The 17,458-nt window shown below is 41.4% G+C and overlaps 1 protein-coding gene across 5 annotated transcripts in view; it reads left to right on the forward strand.

Moving 5' to 3' along the window:
- The window catches only part of CNTN1 (contactin 1), a 447,411-nt gene that overhangs the window by 310,376 nt on the left and 119,577 nt on the right, over positions 1-17,458 (forward strand). For all 5 annotated transcript variants that reach the window (XM_008162506.4, XM_024100601.3, XM_065557068.1 and 2 more), the window contains 5 exons: positions 1,096-1,305; positions 3,167-3,263; positions 3,445-3,626; positions 11,311-11,435; positions 14,228-14,345. In XM_008162506.4, coding sequence (XP_008160728.3) covers positions 1,096-1,305; positions 3,167-3,263; positions 3,445-3,626; positions 11,311-11,435; positions 14,228-14,345 — 732 coding nt within the window. The remainder of the gene's footprint in view (positions 1-1,095; positions 1,306-3,166; positions 3,264-3,444; positions 3,627-11,310; positions 11,436-14,227; positions 14,346-17,458) is intronic.

Here is a 17,458-nt window from a genome sequence, read left to right on the forward strand (position 1 = left end):
GACCTTGCCTTCAGATAAGGAGTCGAAGCAGTTTTCAAGTGTGTGCTGATATATTACATTCCCACCAGGCCCAGTAACACTTCAACTGCTCTTATCTATTTCCATTATACTAACAAACCCATGTGGTTTAGGCAAAAGCAACATTTACAGTGTCTGTCTTTGTTCTTAGTAAGAATCCCTTTGTTCACACATATTAGTAAAAACATATATATATCTAAAACCAAACAGGCAAGCAGAACTCATAGTACTATCTCAGGCAAAACTACAGGCCTGGATCCTACATTGGCACAAATACTCCTAACAGTGTTGTATTGTGGGACTGGGCACCTAATTCAGGGATTGCATTAAGCAGCGCACCTAAAAGTTAGGCATTGCAAACACTGAGTGGATCTAGTCCCCTTTGTGGATCTAGTCCTGAATACCTATGATACTTTTGAAAACGAGATTTAGGTTCCTAAATCAGTTAGGCATTGCAACATTGAATGGAGCGATGCCTAAATACCTTTAAAAATCATGGCCTAACCCAGTATCTCTGTTTTTTATCTATGTGATATTTCATGTAAGCCATCTTTAGATTTGTTTTATATCACCTGATATTTTGTATAACATTAAATGGAGTATTTCGAACTTCAGAAGCAAATAGATGGTATCTCACAGACATTCATCTTAATTTGGTCCTCTTAGCAGACAGTGCAACATTTTGATTTTAATATTTTGTTTTTAAGAATTGAAGTTGACCTTGTGAGGAGCTGGCAAACTATTTTGTCCCTCCCTACTTTCACTCCTCTAATTTGCTGCTCTGAGATATGTGTTCTTATTTCTTATGTGACTCCATCTTCCTAACTAAGAACTAAGGAATTGCTCATTAAAAGGAAGTAAATCAGTTCATAATCTAGTGGGTTTTCTAAGTTTTCTGATTAGCTTTATAGATCCTCCTTATTAATCCTTAAATATTGCATACTCTGCAAAAAATTACTGTCTTTTACATTACTATAGATGATACTACAGAACACACTGTGGCTTGATTTGGTACAAGAAGCTGATACTATTACTGTTGGGTTTGCTAAATATTAACTGGAAAATATTTTCCTCTAGATGATCTCAGTTATCGCTGGCTTCTAAATGAGTTCCCAGTATTCATTACTTTGGACAAACGGCGATTTGTGTCACAGACAAATGGCAATCTCTACATTGCAAATGTAGAAGCATCAGATAGAGGCAATTATTCATGTTTTGTGTCCAGTCCTTCAATCACAAAGAGTGTATTCAGCAAATTCATTCCACTTATTCCTCAGGTGGTAGACCGTAAGTATTTGATAAGTGTTCTGTTTGCATTTTGATTTTTTTCCCATTTACTGCAGTATTTTTAGCTCTGAGATAAATCTTAAGGCAGTCAGTGAACTAGCATTTTGGTAGAGTTACTTCAGAGATATTATTTAAACGTTCCACATACAAAGGCCCAGATCATTCCCTCCTACAGGGGTGGTCTTGGAGAGGAAACCTCCATGAAGATCCCCTCAGAGTCCCTTCTCTATCCTCAAGGTATGAGTTTTTCCCCACCATCACCATCATGGAGTAGGCCACTGGACCTGTCTCAAAACCTGTCATATCTCCTGGCTTTGGCAGCCCTTGGGATCCCTGTTGGGGAGGTCGTGACTCCATGGAAAAGTTGAGGCAGCTCCTGGCAGTATTATGTTTTCTGGGAAATCCCCTAAGGAGTGGGAAACCCAGTCTCTTCTGGCCCACTCTCCCATGCCATGCTACCTTCCGCTATGATGACTCTGGAATGGTATTGTAAAAGCCACTGACCTGCTCTTCCTGCAGGAGGTAGGGAAGATCTGTACTTGGTTATCGAGAGATCAAAGGCTTTGTATAGTTGTGCCAATCCCCTGAGCCTTCTCTTTGGCTTCATGTTACTAGATTTTTCACTGCCATTTCGTCAGCAAAGTTATGCATTTTCAATACTGTAAATACTGCCCTGCTTGCAGTTTGGAATGTCCATCACTTGTCTTTCACCCACTATTTGCTTGATGCAAGATTTAGTTTTAACGAAACTGGGCTCACTTGATAAGAGGGCACATATTTGTCATATTTTAAATTTTAAAGAATACACTAGATTCCTATTTCATATTTATTTACTTTACTATTTTAACAGAATGTTCACCACAGAATTTCCACATTTAGAGAGAACTTAGGATAAATACTTATGGTATGTCTCCAGGTGTGAGTGGTTCCTATCCATGGAAAAACATGTTAATTGGCATTAGAACTATTGGATAACAATTACATTAATAATCAATAAGTGCCATTTATTCACTAATAGACAAACTATCGACCTTATGCCAGCCTGACTTGAGGCTAGTCTGGAAGAGGGAAGGAATCCGCCCCTTTCCTTGGACCATGGAGCAGCAGCAGTTGCTCTGTATTTTCAGAACTTCAGTAACCCTTGCGGCTGTTAGATTTTTTTCTCTGCTCTCTAACTGGTAATAGCCAGTGAATCTAGGTAGTTTCAGCTCAACTGATCCTGTCCCTAGCTGTTCCTTGGCCCACACCCATAATGAGTCCTTCATCTGATAGCACAACAGATGCTCCACAGAGCTCAGCTCACTGGTAGATAGGGTTTCATGTGCCCACATAGACTCCTGGCATTCCATCATTCCCTATTTCCCTGTGCAACAAAGCACAATAGTTCTGCTACTTCCAAGTATCTCTGTGCCTGCGGAAGAGAAGGGGGTGACCTTAAAGTTCACAAAAATGAAAATGATTCTATCCACACTTGTTCTAAGGAAGCCATGGAGATAAGTTGACTAGGCTTTGACTGCCCACAAAAGATAGGAATGTGCTCTCTCCCTCATCTTTACAATCTACTGTTACACTTTAAAATAAGTTTAAATGTGTTTACACTACAGAATTGTGCTCTTGAATATATTAGCTATTAATCATCCGATGAAAGATAATTCTTTTTTTTTTTAAGAACAGTTCTGCCTTATTGTTAAAGTTGTTCGGTGTTAAGTCAGACTTCATTGATAACGGACATGGTGTCACATATCGTAAAGAAAACTTCTCTCTGGATTTTTAAGATGTTTGCTTGAGCTGTAGAAGTTAAAATTGCTGTATTAATTTCTGTCACTGACTGGCTATGTCTGTGAATCTCTTTTAACGTTAGGATCTAAAGTATATCCAGCTGATATCAAGGTTAAGTTCAAGGATACATTTGCACTTCTGGGGCAAAATGTGACACTGGAATGTTTTGCACTTGGGAAGTAAGTATACTGTATATTAATTTAGTTGTAGAATAATATATTGGCTTTCATATCTCATTGGGAGCAAAAGTTCAGGATATTTAACAGAAAAACATTTCATCAGCAAATACATTTCTGCATAATGCAAATTAATAGCCAGTTCCTAAACAGTGCTAACTTATATTATTATGTCTTTTCAAAGCCCTGTTCCTGAGATTAGATGGAATAAGTCTCTTGAACCCATGCCATCAACTGCTGAGATAAGCATGTCTGGTGCAGTACTCAAGATCTTAAATATTCAGTTTGAAGATGAAGGAATTTATGAATGTGAAGCTGAAAACTATAAAGGAAAAGATAAACATCAGGCAAGAGTTTATGTTCAAGGTAGATAAAGCATTTTAATTCTTCAAAAATTCTTATGTTGGGAAGCACCTGTGTTTTCACACTTGATATCCATGTTATCTAATTGCATCGTTTTGACACACTGTTGTTTGAGTTAATAAAACAAAATCCAAAATTCATGCATTGTGAGACAACCATAAAAATGATGTATTAATTGAACAACTGCTCAATTTAATTCATTGTAATAGCTGTACTTACATCTTGAATGTTCAAGGGTTTAAAAATGACATAAAATGGAAGCTAATTTGCTTAATTGTAGAACAGTCAGGGCCACCCAGAGGATTCAGGGGACTGGGGGTCTTCGGCAGCGGGGAGCCCCCGCTGCCAAATTGCCGCCGAAGACCCAGAGTGGAAGAAGCTCTGGGGGCCCCGAAGCAAGTGAAGGACCCCGCTCCAGGGGCCGCAAAAAACTCTTGTGGGGGCCCCTACGGGGCCAGGGGCCGGGGGCAAATTGCCCCTCTTGGCCCCCCCCTCCCCCGGGCGGCCTGAGAGCAGTCAAATGTAAGAACTGCTAAGGGAAAAAGAGGTCACTAGATTTATCACACTTTCTTGTTTCCTCATTCTGTCTGGCTCTTTTCACCCTTTCTGTCTCTTCTTCCTGCCTACAATTTCTCTTTTATATACACACTTTCTAAAGATTTCTAAGGTCTCTTAAATGTCTATTTAATCCTAACTTCAGTGACATATTCTACTAATGTATATGAATGTTAATTCTCTACTTCACTTTTTCTAGATTTTAAATACCTTTGGGTTTTTTTCCCCATTGGAGGCACATTTCCATTAAATCACTTCATTTTGTAAAAAACTGTATTTGTAAAAAAATCTCAATGGTGTTTGTTTTCATTCAACAATTGTTTTTATTTTTGTTCCTGTCATTTTGCACCATTGGCTTTCTCTTCTTCCAAACCGTGACATGTCTATCATTCTATGTTTAGCACTCAGGAACATAGTGCATCCTACTGCTAGCAATGGAATGGGCCTGAGATAACCTGACTCTCACTGTCAGAGGGGCACCACTATTTCTTATACGTGATGATAATTAATATGACTTTTCTATTATTTTGGGACTTATACAGCGCAAGAATAAATGTAGGTGCATTTGGGTTTTGTTTATTTCTTAAATGCCTTCTCTGTTTCCATGGAATATTTTCTGGGGAAGAATAAATAATGCACATTTGAAGTGCATTCCTTGTTATAGAATCATAGAATATCAGGGTTGGAAGGGACTTCAGGAGGTCATCTAGTCCAACCCCCTGTTCAAAACAGGACCAATCCCCAGACAGATTTTTGCCCCATATCCCTAAATGGTCCCCTCAAGGATTGAACTCACAACCCTGGGTTTAAGTATCAGGGGGTAGCCGTGTTAGTCTGTATCTACAAAAACAACAAGGAATCTAGTGGCACATTAAAGACTAACAGATTTATTTGGGCATAACCTTTCATGGGTAAAAACCTCACTTCTTCAGATGCATAGAGTGAAAGTTACAGATGCAGGCATTATATACTGACACATGGAGAGCAGGGAGTTACTTCGAAAGTGGAGAACCAGTGTTGACAGGGCCAATTCAATCAGGGTGGATGTAGTCCACTCCCAATAATAGATGAGGAGGTGTCAATTCCAGGAGAGGAAAAGCTGCTTCTGTAATGAGCCAGCCACTCCCAGTCCCTATTCTAGCCCAGATTAATGGTGTTAAATTTGCAAATGAATTATAGTTCTGCTGTTTCTCTTTGAAGTCTGTTTCTGAAGTTTTTTTGTTCAATGATAGTGATTTTTAAATCTGTAATAGAATGACCAGGGAGACTGAAGTGTTCACTTACTGGCTTTTGTATGTTACCATTCCTGATGTCCCTCCAAGTCTGCAACTCCAAATTGTTCACTTATATCTATTTTATGGTGCTACTAATCAGTTAGTATGTGGAATAACTGCAATCTAATAAGAACACAGTAGAGGTAACAAGTATTATCTTACATTCACTTCAGCAATCACGATGTCACATCCACTTCCCATTGTTACCGCTATAAAATTGTTTACAGTTATTATGGTGCTCATGGGATAATTCCAAATATTCTGTGACTACCAATGTTTCTTACTTAAATTAGTTGGTGCATTACTAATTTACAATATTCCCTATGCTTGATGGTCTCTGAATCACCCATGTAAGAAAACCTTCACTATAGTATTTCTTGCAATGTGCAGCATTCCTTGTGATTACAGTTACTGCAATTGGTATAGGACAATTCAACTCCCCTATAGTAAATTTGTATCTGCCCTTATGTTTCTGAGACTTCTGCATCTATGGGAAGAGGTGCTTATACTTTTTTCCCCATATTTTAATATGATTTTGTGCATTCATTCACTGTCTCAGAAGGAAAATTAACTTTCGAAGAGAAGTCCATCAAAAACATGCCAGCGCATGTTTTAGTGGGACATTTCTGATATCAAGATTACATTGTCATGAGCTTTTCTGTTAAATGAAAGCTATATTCTTAAACTGAAATTTCAAATTAAAATGTTCTCTTTCCGGAGACTATGGTCAGAGCCGTAAAGCAGTCATTTGCGGATTGGTCCTGCTTTGGACTAGATAACCTCCTGAGGTCACTTCCAACCCTGATATTCTATGATTCTATATTTGACCCAATATGTCTGCCCATACTATTTTTAAAAAATTAACCTTCTTTAACTTTATAAAAAATCTCGTAATTTGGAGGGGCAGGTAGGAGGGTGGAGGGGAATTATTATGACTTGGCCCTCAGACTCTAAGTTTGCTATGATTAGTTATCTGTGCTGCAAATATGTGTATTTTAACTTTTTGTGAGGGCTTAGTGGGGAAATTATAGGGATATGTATTACAAATATCTTGTAGGGTGTGTATGCACCCATATAGAGGGGGTTGCATATACCTAGTTGCCCATTAGAACAAGGATATCAAAAAGGAGGAAGTGGAAAAATGGGCATGCTTCCAGCTGGAAGAGCTTACAACAGTTCCAGGAAGCAAAATGAAGGACTATCATGCTTAAAAGAGATTTGATATGAAAAGCGTTGTTAATTTTCTCTATGGCTGAAGCAACCCACCTTGTTGCATCTACTAGATTCTGCAAGTACACTCAGCAAGATCTTCTATAAATGAATGTTTTCAAGAGGGCAAGTTAAAGATAAATTTCCAGCCATAAGCCTGGATTCCTTCAATTGGTTTAAGCCAGATCCGTAGTATTAGCTTTGCATACTTTTTATGTTCATTATTTCATTATAGTTTGTGCATGCCTTTGGCTAAAATTTCAGCACAGTTTGTCACTCAGAATGACTTTCAGTTGACTGATCTCATGAAACATTTCATGCCATCACTTGTAATTAATATAGGAATTATATTCTTGCACATTCTGCTATAGCTGACATGCACTGATGCTTGCAGTCTAAGAAGAAGAGTCTGATTTTTTCCATGCAAATAAAACCTTATGTGCACACTGCACATGAAAGCATGAACATATGTTTTGACAAAAAAGGAATAATCCTTAGTCCTGATATAACAATTGTAAACTGGACTGCTACACTTGTAGTGAACTGAATTTAAACATATATAATGATACAGTCCATATAATTATAGCAAACAATATTTTGCGAAGAGACACACGAGAGTAATTACAAATAAAAGAAAGAAAAACCTCTCTGCTCCTTCCTTATAAATTCTCAGTTCCTTCTTAAAGAATATATAAAGCAGTATGAGATGTAAAACACAGCACCATCAATACAGTCAAAATATCTTTGTATTGCTGCTTAAAACTAGGAACTAATGTTAATGAATAGCACAGTATTGTAATGATTCTTCTTTTAAGCGATTGCACATATCAATTCCACTGTAGGTGTGTGCGTGCTTCGTCCACAGTTGTCTGAGATTTTTCCTTCAGCAGTTCCCGTCGGGGCAGCATGAGCTCCTGGTGCCTCATGCCACTGCTCACAGGTATAAAGGGCTCCGCTGCCCCCAACACTCCCCCTCAGTTCCTTCCTACCACCCGTGACAGTTATTGGAGCTGTGATCTTTGCATTTCAAAAATCTTCCCTCACCTTGTTTATATAGTTCCTGTCATGTTAGTTTGGCTTAGAGTAGTGTTTTTGTATATAGTTACCAATTACAAGAAGTTTAGTCTAGTTCTTGGTGTAAACTGCTCTCCGGTGCCTTTTTGGGTACTGGGTCCAGTACCGGACTCATGCCACACTCTCCTGCCTTTAAGGGCTGTCACGCCTATGGCAAGCCAATACCAGTCAGTGACTCCCATCACAGCTGAAATTCTGGGGGAAGCCCACATAGGTGACAAATGTCACATTTGTAGAGGATTCAGGCCTCGTTCAAAAAAGGACTGGGTGGCCAGGCTCAAATATTTACTCATGGCATCTGTGCTTCACCCTCCATCAGAACCTTCTTGTTTGGAGCACGTATGAGTTAGTCAAGAATGCTCCATCCACTCTAGCTAGCCTCACTGGTACCAAAGAAGTCCTCAAAGGACTCGGTACTGGGGCCTTCGAGAACTACAGGCCAGGCACTGGGTGCTGCAAAGGATATTGAGGGGCACTCAAAGAAGAGACCCTCCCCCTGGCACAACTTCCCTGCAAAGAGGATTGCTGACTGCCAAGCTTAGGAAGGGCCCATTGAGACCAATCACAGGACTGGCACAACTCCTAGTACTGACAGGTCAACTCCTGGTACTTTGACAGTACTGTCTACACCCGAAGTGCTTGAGGCAGCTTGCAAACTACTGAACTTGTTGGTTCTGGTTTCACCTATGGGGCCAGATTCCCATCTGGCACCAGGAGTGGGCAAGTTGGATTCTCCAGTGCCTGTTCTGGTACCAGTCACCATTCGATACTGGTGGCTGCTACAGTTGCAGCATCTCAGCAGATTCCATCAGAGGAAAGCCTGCAGTGATCTCGCCGTTGCCTCTGTCACCTGATTCGCAACAGGTCTCCCTGATAACACTGGAGTCAGCTCCCCCATGGCCAGAGGAAGCAGACTCATTCCTCTTTTTAGATTCTAAGGTCGGATCTTATGCCTCCAGACCAGAGCAACCCCAGCAGGATGTCTACCCACCTTGGTCCAGATCAATGGCCGGCAAACAGCTGGGTCCCAGCACTGTCCCAGTCCCCTTCTGGAGCCTTTGTGGCTTTCCTCCACACTCTGCAGCATTCAGTAGACATTGGGATGTGAGAACCAGTATCCATTCCCCTTCTGCTGATATCAGTACTGTGCAAGGGGAATTGATTACTCCAGTTCAAGAATTGGACGAGGGTCCTCCTCAGCAACGACTGGCCTCTTCTTCTTCATCATCCCTGGATGAGGCACTACTTGTGGAGTCTACCTCACCCCCACAAGGTGACTTCAGAGTCCATCAGGACATGCTAAAAAAGGGTGACGATGGCTCTGGATAGCCAGCCAGAGAAGGTGCAAGGAAAGTCACACAGATCGGTGGACATTTTCACCTCTGCTGGATCCTCTAGGGTAGCTCTTCCTATAAATGAGGCCATCCTAGAGCCCACCCTAAGCTTATAGCAGACCCCATCCTCCCTTCCTCTCACCGCTAAAAGTGTGGAAAGGAGATTATATGTCCCTTCCCAAGGTAATGAACATTTTTACAATCACCTGCCTCCAGGTTCCCTCGTATTGTGTGCTGCAAATGAAAAGGATCAGACTTCAACCCCGAAGGGGAAGAAAGCAAGGAAGCTATCCTTTTGTCGGGAAAATTTATTCCACATGAGAGTAACAACTGAGAATCGTGAACTAGCAGGTTCTACTTGGTTGGTATGATTTTAACCTGTGGGAAAGCATCCTGAAGTTAAGGACAAGCTTCCTAATGAGGCCAAGCAGGATTAGTGGCCAGGTCAGCTGCGCAGATGAGCCTGGATGTGGTGGATTCAGTGGCTCATGTTATGGCTTCCGCCATTTCCATGCAGCATTCATCTTGAATGCAATTGTCATGTTTGCCCCGGAGGTGCAGCAAACCATTCAGGACCTCCCATTCAAAGGCCTTTCACTCTTCTCTGAGAAGATGGATGAAAGGCTTTGTAGTCTTAAGGACTCAAGAGCCATTCCACCCACAACAGTCTCAGCGGTTCCTCAAAGCATTCATTTTGACTTGTTGCTCGAGAGTAACCTATAACCTCCCAGGGCACCATCCCCTATTTTTACTAACCGCCTTTCCCACTTCCTAAGTGCTTGGTCCCACATTGCCATGTATCGGTGGGTTCTAAGCATGGTGGAACTGGGTTATGCCCTCCAGTTTACTTCTATCCCTCCTTCCTATCCTCTTTCCCTGACCCTCTTCAGTGACCACTCTCATGAGAATGTCTCTCCTCCTTGTGGGCGACATATTGGAAGCTCCCATGCCTTTCCGAGAAAAGGGACTCTATTCCCGATACTTTCTGATCTTGAAGGCAAAGGAGGGCCTCAAACTAGACCATCCAGAGCACCCTCACAGCTTTTTGTGGCAATCCAGACAGAATAAAGGACCACCTGATGTCCATTCGGAGAATCTCCTCCTGGATTATGGGCTGTATTCATATACACTACTGTTTGGCAGTTACAGAACCTCGGTAGAAAGTGGTGGCTCACTCAAGTAGATCACAAGCAGCTTTTGTGGCCTTTCTGGCCCAGTTGCCCATCCTGGACATTTGTAAAGTGGCAACCTGCTCTTCTGTCCACACTTTTATCTCCTGCTATGCCTTCACTCATCAGTCTAGTGACGATGCCAGATTTGGACAAATGGTCCTACAATCTCTGTTCTAGTAGGCTCTGGATCTGCCTCCAGCTCAAAATGCTTTTGAGTCACCTGCAGCAGAATAGACATGTGCAATCACTCAAAGAAGAAAAAATGGTTACTTGCCTTTCCCTCTCTACCCTCCTTCCCCTCTCTATCAGAGTCTGGGGGGCTGGGGGCAACGGGGCTCTTTATACCTGTGAGCTATGGTGTGAGGCACGTGGGGGCATTAACGCTACCCTGATGGGAACTACTGAGAGAAGAATCTCTGAGAGCTGTGTATCAGGCATGCACACACCTACAGTGAAATGTGCATCACATCTCAAAGAACAACAGTTAAGGAAAGGTGAGTAATCATTTTGCCTACACTGCACCTACACTAGTAGATGGTGCTATATCCTTATCTTAGTGTTAAGCTGTTATCTTGTAGTTAGATGTTGACCTGGCCAGGGAGTTAGCAGGGAAATTCAATCCTGTCTGTGTGTTCTGGAGTTGGTACATGCAGTGTCCCAATAAATCCTTTCGTTTCTATAAGCGAGTATTATAACCGGAGTCAGCAGCTTCAAGATGGCAAAAGCACTTTTGCCTGAGCAGAAATTTATGCAGATTAGACTGGAATCTGTGATACTTGGCAGACCTTAAGCTAATGATCTCTGTCAATGACTGGACTAATGAGAAAGCAGCTCAGTACCTAGCAGTGTTTTTGGATGGTGATGTCAAAGCATTTTACCAGCAGCTTCCCACTGAGGATCTTGAGTCTTAGAGACAGTTATGCAAACACTTTTTACAACTGCTGTGAGCGGGGATTCGGCCTTTTGAAATTCTGGAAGGAATGGCAAATCAGGAGGAGAACTAAATAATGATTGATTATTAAATTTATATTTAATATTTATAAGGCATTCTGTTTTATTTGTTTTTCAGCATATCCAGAATGGGTAGAACATATCAATGACACAGAGAGAGACATAGGCAGTGATCTAGACTGGCCTTGCGTAGCCACAGGCAAGCCAACTCCAGGAATCAGGTGGTTGAAAAATGGAGTATCGGTTGGTATATTTCTATGTATTTTGCTGTATTAATTGTTTATGTAGACACTGAAAATGATTTTTAAAGTATGCATTATTAAACACTTAGAAGCCTTGTGAATTATATGATATAAACCTTTGATAATTCAGACTGCCTTAAGCAGGGCCAGCTCCAGGGTTTTGGCCGCCCCAAGCAGCCAAAACAAACAAACAAACAAAAAAAGCCGCGATCGTGATCTGCAGCGGCAATTCAGCGGTAGGTCCTTCGCTCCCAGGTGGAGTGAGGGACCGTCCGCCGAATTGCTGCCGAATACCTGGACGTGCCGCCCCCCTCCGGAGCGGCCGCCCCAAGCACCTGCTTGAGAAGCTGGTGCCTGGAGCCGGCCCTGGCCTTAAGGATAAAATATATTTTTATACCCTACTTATATCTCAGTCTGCTCTTCGGTTGTTAAATATATCTTCTCACAACATTTCATATTCAGTTCAGATAACCTGCTTTTCGTAGCATACATTTGGGATACAGATATCTTTTTTTTTTTTAACTGGGAGCCTTTACAATGAATGCTATTATGTTGTTTCTAAATAAAAGCCCCCCCCCCATTTTTTTTCCATTTTACCACGATAAACATGAATGTATCTCAAAAGATACGTGGAAAAGACCGAGCCAATGGAAGGATGTCGGAAATGTTTAAAAATAAGATTGCTGTCCTCATTATATTACATACAACTTTTTCATGTATTTCATGTCACAGAATATTGCAAATTTCACGTTTTCAGTGGACATGAAGTGTAAAATAAAAGCACTGCCAAATAACTCAGACCTAATTTTCTATCAGCTTTCCAATTGTTATCCTTTTTGGAGGAGTATTTTCTGGGTCTTAAATACATATTAATTTTCACTTCAGCACCCTCAACAATAGTTTTAATAGCCATTGGTAGGGCTTCTCATTTTAGGTTTTAACTGATAAACACTGATATAGCACACCCTATAGAAAAAGAAATGAGATTGGTGTTTATTCAGTGAATACCAGAGAAATACTGGAAATGGTTACTTGTACCTAAGGGCTTGTCTACATGGAGCAATAATGTGGATTACAAGGCTGTGATTTCTAAAGTGCATTCAAGTGTGTTGCACATTAATTGGTCTGTGTAGATCCTGCTGGTGCACATTAAAGTTTCCCTAGTGCACTTTCACATAGTGTCATTTGAAACAGTTCTAAGTTAAAGTGCACTAAGGAACATTACATTGGGATTAATTGTTATAGTAAATACAAAGAGAAAGCCCTGAAAAATCCTGATTTTTGGACATCTACATAGGACTCAACACTGCTACTAATATAAACCCCCCAAAATGAAATTAATAAACCCCAAAAAACAGAAACCTTACCATTGTTTATGTTGGACTCACAGTATTGTGTGCTCTGCTGCTGTAGAACAAGCCAAAAAGAAGAGGGTTCACAATACAACTAACACACTGCTGCATTTCCTGAGCTGTGATGACAGTGATACTAGTATACAGACAAAGACAACAATGGGGCAGAGCTATTTTGGCTGCATGCTTTAGGAAAATATGGTGGAGAGGGGAAAAGGGGAGCAGGGATATCCGTGTCTGCCATATGGAGAAGGAATAAACCAGAACAATCCTATTTTCAAGCTTCTATGGTTATTACAAACTAGTGATTTAACAAGCAAAATTACTTGACTGTCCCTTTTAACTGGACGGCCACTGACAAAATCTACATATTGGATTGCAGAAAACATCATGTAGTTCTCAAATAATATGTCACACAATTATACTGTGTGTTAGAATTAAAATATTATTTCCGATAGAAAAGAACAAAAATATTCTCATTTCCATGAGAAATTTTTTTTGTTTCTAAATCAAACAGGTTTTCTTTTTTATATTAAATATTTCCCTTGGTTGACACAAAGAGAGAATTCCCTTTAGAAAAGCTGATTGAAATATTTTTGATTAATAAAAAACAGTACAGAGAATGCAAAAAAAGTAATATTTCTTTAATTTTCAACTATCTTAGATACTACAATTGACTCTTATGCTAAGTCTAAAGCTGCTCAGCCTATTTTCCACAAGAACATAGTTTATTAATTTTTTTTTAAATGTTTATCTACTGTAGTTCACAAAAGGTCTTGCTGTGTTTCTGTTTGGGGTTTTATTTTTCCCAAGCTATATCAACTACTTCATCATATTTACCATGTTATTGGTTAGTAGAAACAAGACACTCAAAGAGGCCCACACCAATCCGCATTGAAGTCCTTTAGAAGAATCCCATTGTCTTCAATAGGTTGTAGAGCGAGCCTTAACAATGCAAATACTAATATTATTGTAGAACAAGGTACTACAATATACTGTAGATGTTCTCTTGCAATTTGTTGAAGTAAAGCACATTGATGTGGGCCATTGGCTTAGTGGAAGTGCTATGTGCTAAGCATGTGCAAAAAACAGATTTGGTTCCTGGTTCTCCAGCCATCTTAACACTGGATCTGCAGTGCTAGGATTGTTATAGAGGCATCTTACACTGATGTACGTGATTGCTCAGCCATGATCCTTCCAGTGAAGTAGGGAGCCAGCATGGAATCTTTTCATTCAAAATGATGGTGGCTGCAACATATTTCCATGAGGCCTGGAATGTAAAGTAGGGGAAAATAAATGGTCTTCAGTGTTTTAAAGGAATGTGAAAGACTCACCTCAAGCACTAACTCCAAAATAAGAAAATTAAAGAAGCATGGAAGGACAGAAATCTCAGTGACTGTGCAGTGAATGTGATATTTTTATTATTCTGGGTTTTTTATAGTTCCGGAGAGGTGAATTAAGAATACAAAGCCTGACTGTCGAGGATGCCGGCATGTATCAGTGTATAGCAGAAAATAAACATGGAATTATATACGCAAATGCTGAGCTGAAGGTTGTGGGTCAGTGAGATATTCTGTTTTGTTTCAACTTGTAAAACACTTTCAAATCTGAACAAAATGGTAGTCAGGTTTCCATATTTACAAGCACTGATTTTTATGTAAAATATGGAGTCCTGGCACCACATTGCTTATTCTGTAATAATAAATTTAATAATTGTATTGTCCTGTTCTTATTGAATATACCTGAGATGATGTTTTAACATTGGAAATATTTAAAATCTCAAATGGGGTACTGAGGAACCAAATTTTACCACCTTTAATTTTGTCATTACTTTGTAAGAAATCTTTTCCGGATTTTCACCTTCTCATGTTGACTTCCCACTGTAGCTGCAAACTTGGATGGGGCTCATATCAAGGGTTTGCAGTGCTTGTGGACCACACAGAGCTGGTTGAGGTGTGGCTTCTGCCCCTGCTCATCTTACCTACTCTATTGGCCACCCCCTGCTTTCTCCAGAACCTGTTCTGCCAATTAACACGCAACTTCTAATTGACTGTTGATGCTCCTCCTACCACCTTTTTGCCCACCCACAGCCTTTCAGGAGCTGATGCTCTTTACCCCAGTCTAGAAGCTAGACCACTTTTAGAGGTTTCAGCCTGTTACTGCCTCCAAGATAACTCATGCTTTCAATAACTCAAGCCGTAGAAACTCAGATTGTTAAATCCAGAGGTCCCATTTTCAACCACAGTGGATGACCCCTCCATTGATATATTTATATTGCTTGCTGCCCTGTCCAGCTTACCTGGCTCTCTCAGGGATTTCCTCAGCCCAGTTGGCTTGTGATCTTCTCATCTCACATCTGCCTCCAGCCTATGTCTGCTTCTCCACCTCCCAGCCTCCCAATTTCTACCTTTTCATCTGCCTGCCTCTCTCCCACAGCTAGAACTCCCATGGTGCACGACCAGTTCTGCCCTGTTACTTCTCAACCCACCCAGGCCTATGGTTCCCCTCCCTTCCTCCAGCTCCTCACCACTCCTGCCACCAGTCTTGAGTTCCTCAGTTCATTACTCAGGAACGCATCTTCCTTCACTACTCAACCAACACTTCCAGTAAGTCCCCTCATCCCTTTACTAGCTGTCACCCCATTACCAGCGACCCACCACCAGACCCAGATCACCCAGAAACACACATGGATGAATGAGAGGGTTAAATATCTGTTTGCTTATTTTGAGATGACTGTATTGAAAAGATGTGACCTAAACCAATGTTTGATCATTTTGCCTGTAAAGCTGCAATTAACAGACTTATTTCCCTGAGCTGTGCACGTTTTTGGTAGCATTATAAACCATGTTGTCGCACAAACAGAGAAGTCAACAAAACAGAGATGTGTTTTCTTATGATCTGTTACAAATAGAGAAAAACTCAACAGGCCAAGGTCTGACCCCAGATATGTCTGAGTGGCTCTTGCTAAAATCATGCTGCAGCTTGTGCACATCTGAGAGCAGAATTTGACTGAGCAAGTGGCCAAATGGAAAACAACAGAAACTGCAAAGCTATGGAACTGTCTACTGTTTCCTTTAGGGCTGTTTAAAAACAACAGAGAACAGAAAACAAATATTAAATTATTTAAAAAATTCTTGTGACCTGTGCGGAAGCTGAATTTTAAAAAGTGCTGTTATCAGACTCTTATGTCTGCTCCAAAGCCCGGTGAAATCAATGGAAGTCTTTCTATTGGTTTCAGTTTGAGCTGTAGAGCAGACCCATAATACAGCTGGACCAAGCTCAGATGAAATTTGAGAAATGAACAGATAAGAATTTCAGGAATGACACAGTATATAAATGTTGTTAGTGTAGCTAATCTGTCAGACCTTCCACTGTTGCAGAGCCAAATTTCTGCATCTATGCTCACCTGCAAAGTGGAACTTGTGGAGCCCAATTCCTTAGTTCTTCATAGAGTCATTGAGTTTAAGGGCAGAGGAACAACCAGATCATCTAGGCTGACCTCCTGTATATCACAGGCCATGACATCACCCAGCACCCACACACTAAACCCAACACTTAAATTAGACCAAAGTGTTACAGCCCACAGAAGACTAGACTGTTATCTGCCACAGGCAGATAAGAGGAGGGACCAAGGTACACCAGTGCCTGAGGTCCCTGCAGTGGCAGGGAAATGATTAAGTGAGATATAACCAGATAATCCTGCTAGTGACCTGCACCCACTCGCAGAAGAAAGCAAAAATCCCTCAAAATCACAGTTAATCTGACCTGGGGGAAATTCCTTCCTGACCCCACATATGGTGATCAGTTAGACCCTGAGGTTGTGAGCAAGACCCAGCCAGCCAGGCACCTGAGAGAGAATGCTTGGTGCCCTCAGAGCCCTGGAGCTGCCCATCCAGTGTCCCATCTCCAGCCATGGCCATCCCTGATGCTTTAGAGGAAGGAAGTTAAAAAAAACAAACCAAACCCAGAATTGAGGGAGAGGGAAATCCCTTCCTGACCCCTGCTGATGGCCTGAGCTCTTAGGAACATGTCAGAAACCTGAAATGAGCCCTACCCTCTATAACAGTTCACTCACCATTGAGACACCTCATTGTGGCCACATCTGGGGATTATCTTCTGACACCTCCCTTTCCGTGGTTGTTCACACCTCACTCTCCAGGATTCACAGTGCTCCCTCTTCATGACAGCCCTCTGGACATGTCACTGTATGGTCCTCCCCTTTTGAGGTATCAAAGTCCTACTAGATCAACCATCCACATGCCATTCCAGACAGCCTTCCAGACCAAGGCCACTTTCTCAGTGGCTGGTAGGGGAACCCGGGCTTTCCCACGAGTCTGGGTTCAAGCCCAGGGACCCTATGTCCAGCAACTACAGTATGCTTGCTCCCAGATCCTGTTGCTATTTCCCTGGACTACTTCCCTTCTCTATATTCTGCCCCCTACCCTGGGTTTAATAGCCAACATTCCCTCCTTCCAGGTCGTAACTGTAGACTACTTCCTCTCTTTGACTTCTTGCTAGACTCTCTAGCCCTAAACAAATCCCCTTCTCAAAGGGAGTGACTGCAGACTGCTTCCCCCTCAGCCTCTTCCTGTTCTCAGCTTCATCCCAGTATACAGGCCCAAACTGCTCCTTCCTAGCTGAACTTCATCTTCCATTAGGTACCCCATCATAC

Source organism: Chrysemys picta, chromosome 1 (genome assembly GCF_011386835.1).
Source record: "Chrysemys picta bellii isolate R12L10 chromosome 1, ASM1138683v2, whole genome shotgun sequence".
NCBI lineage: Eukaryota > Metazoa > Chordata > Testudines > Emydidae > Chrysemys > Chrysemys picta.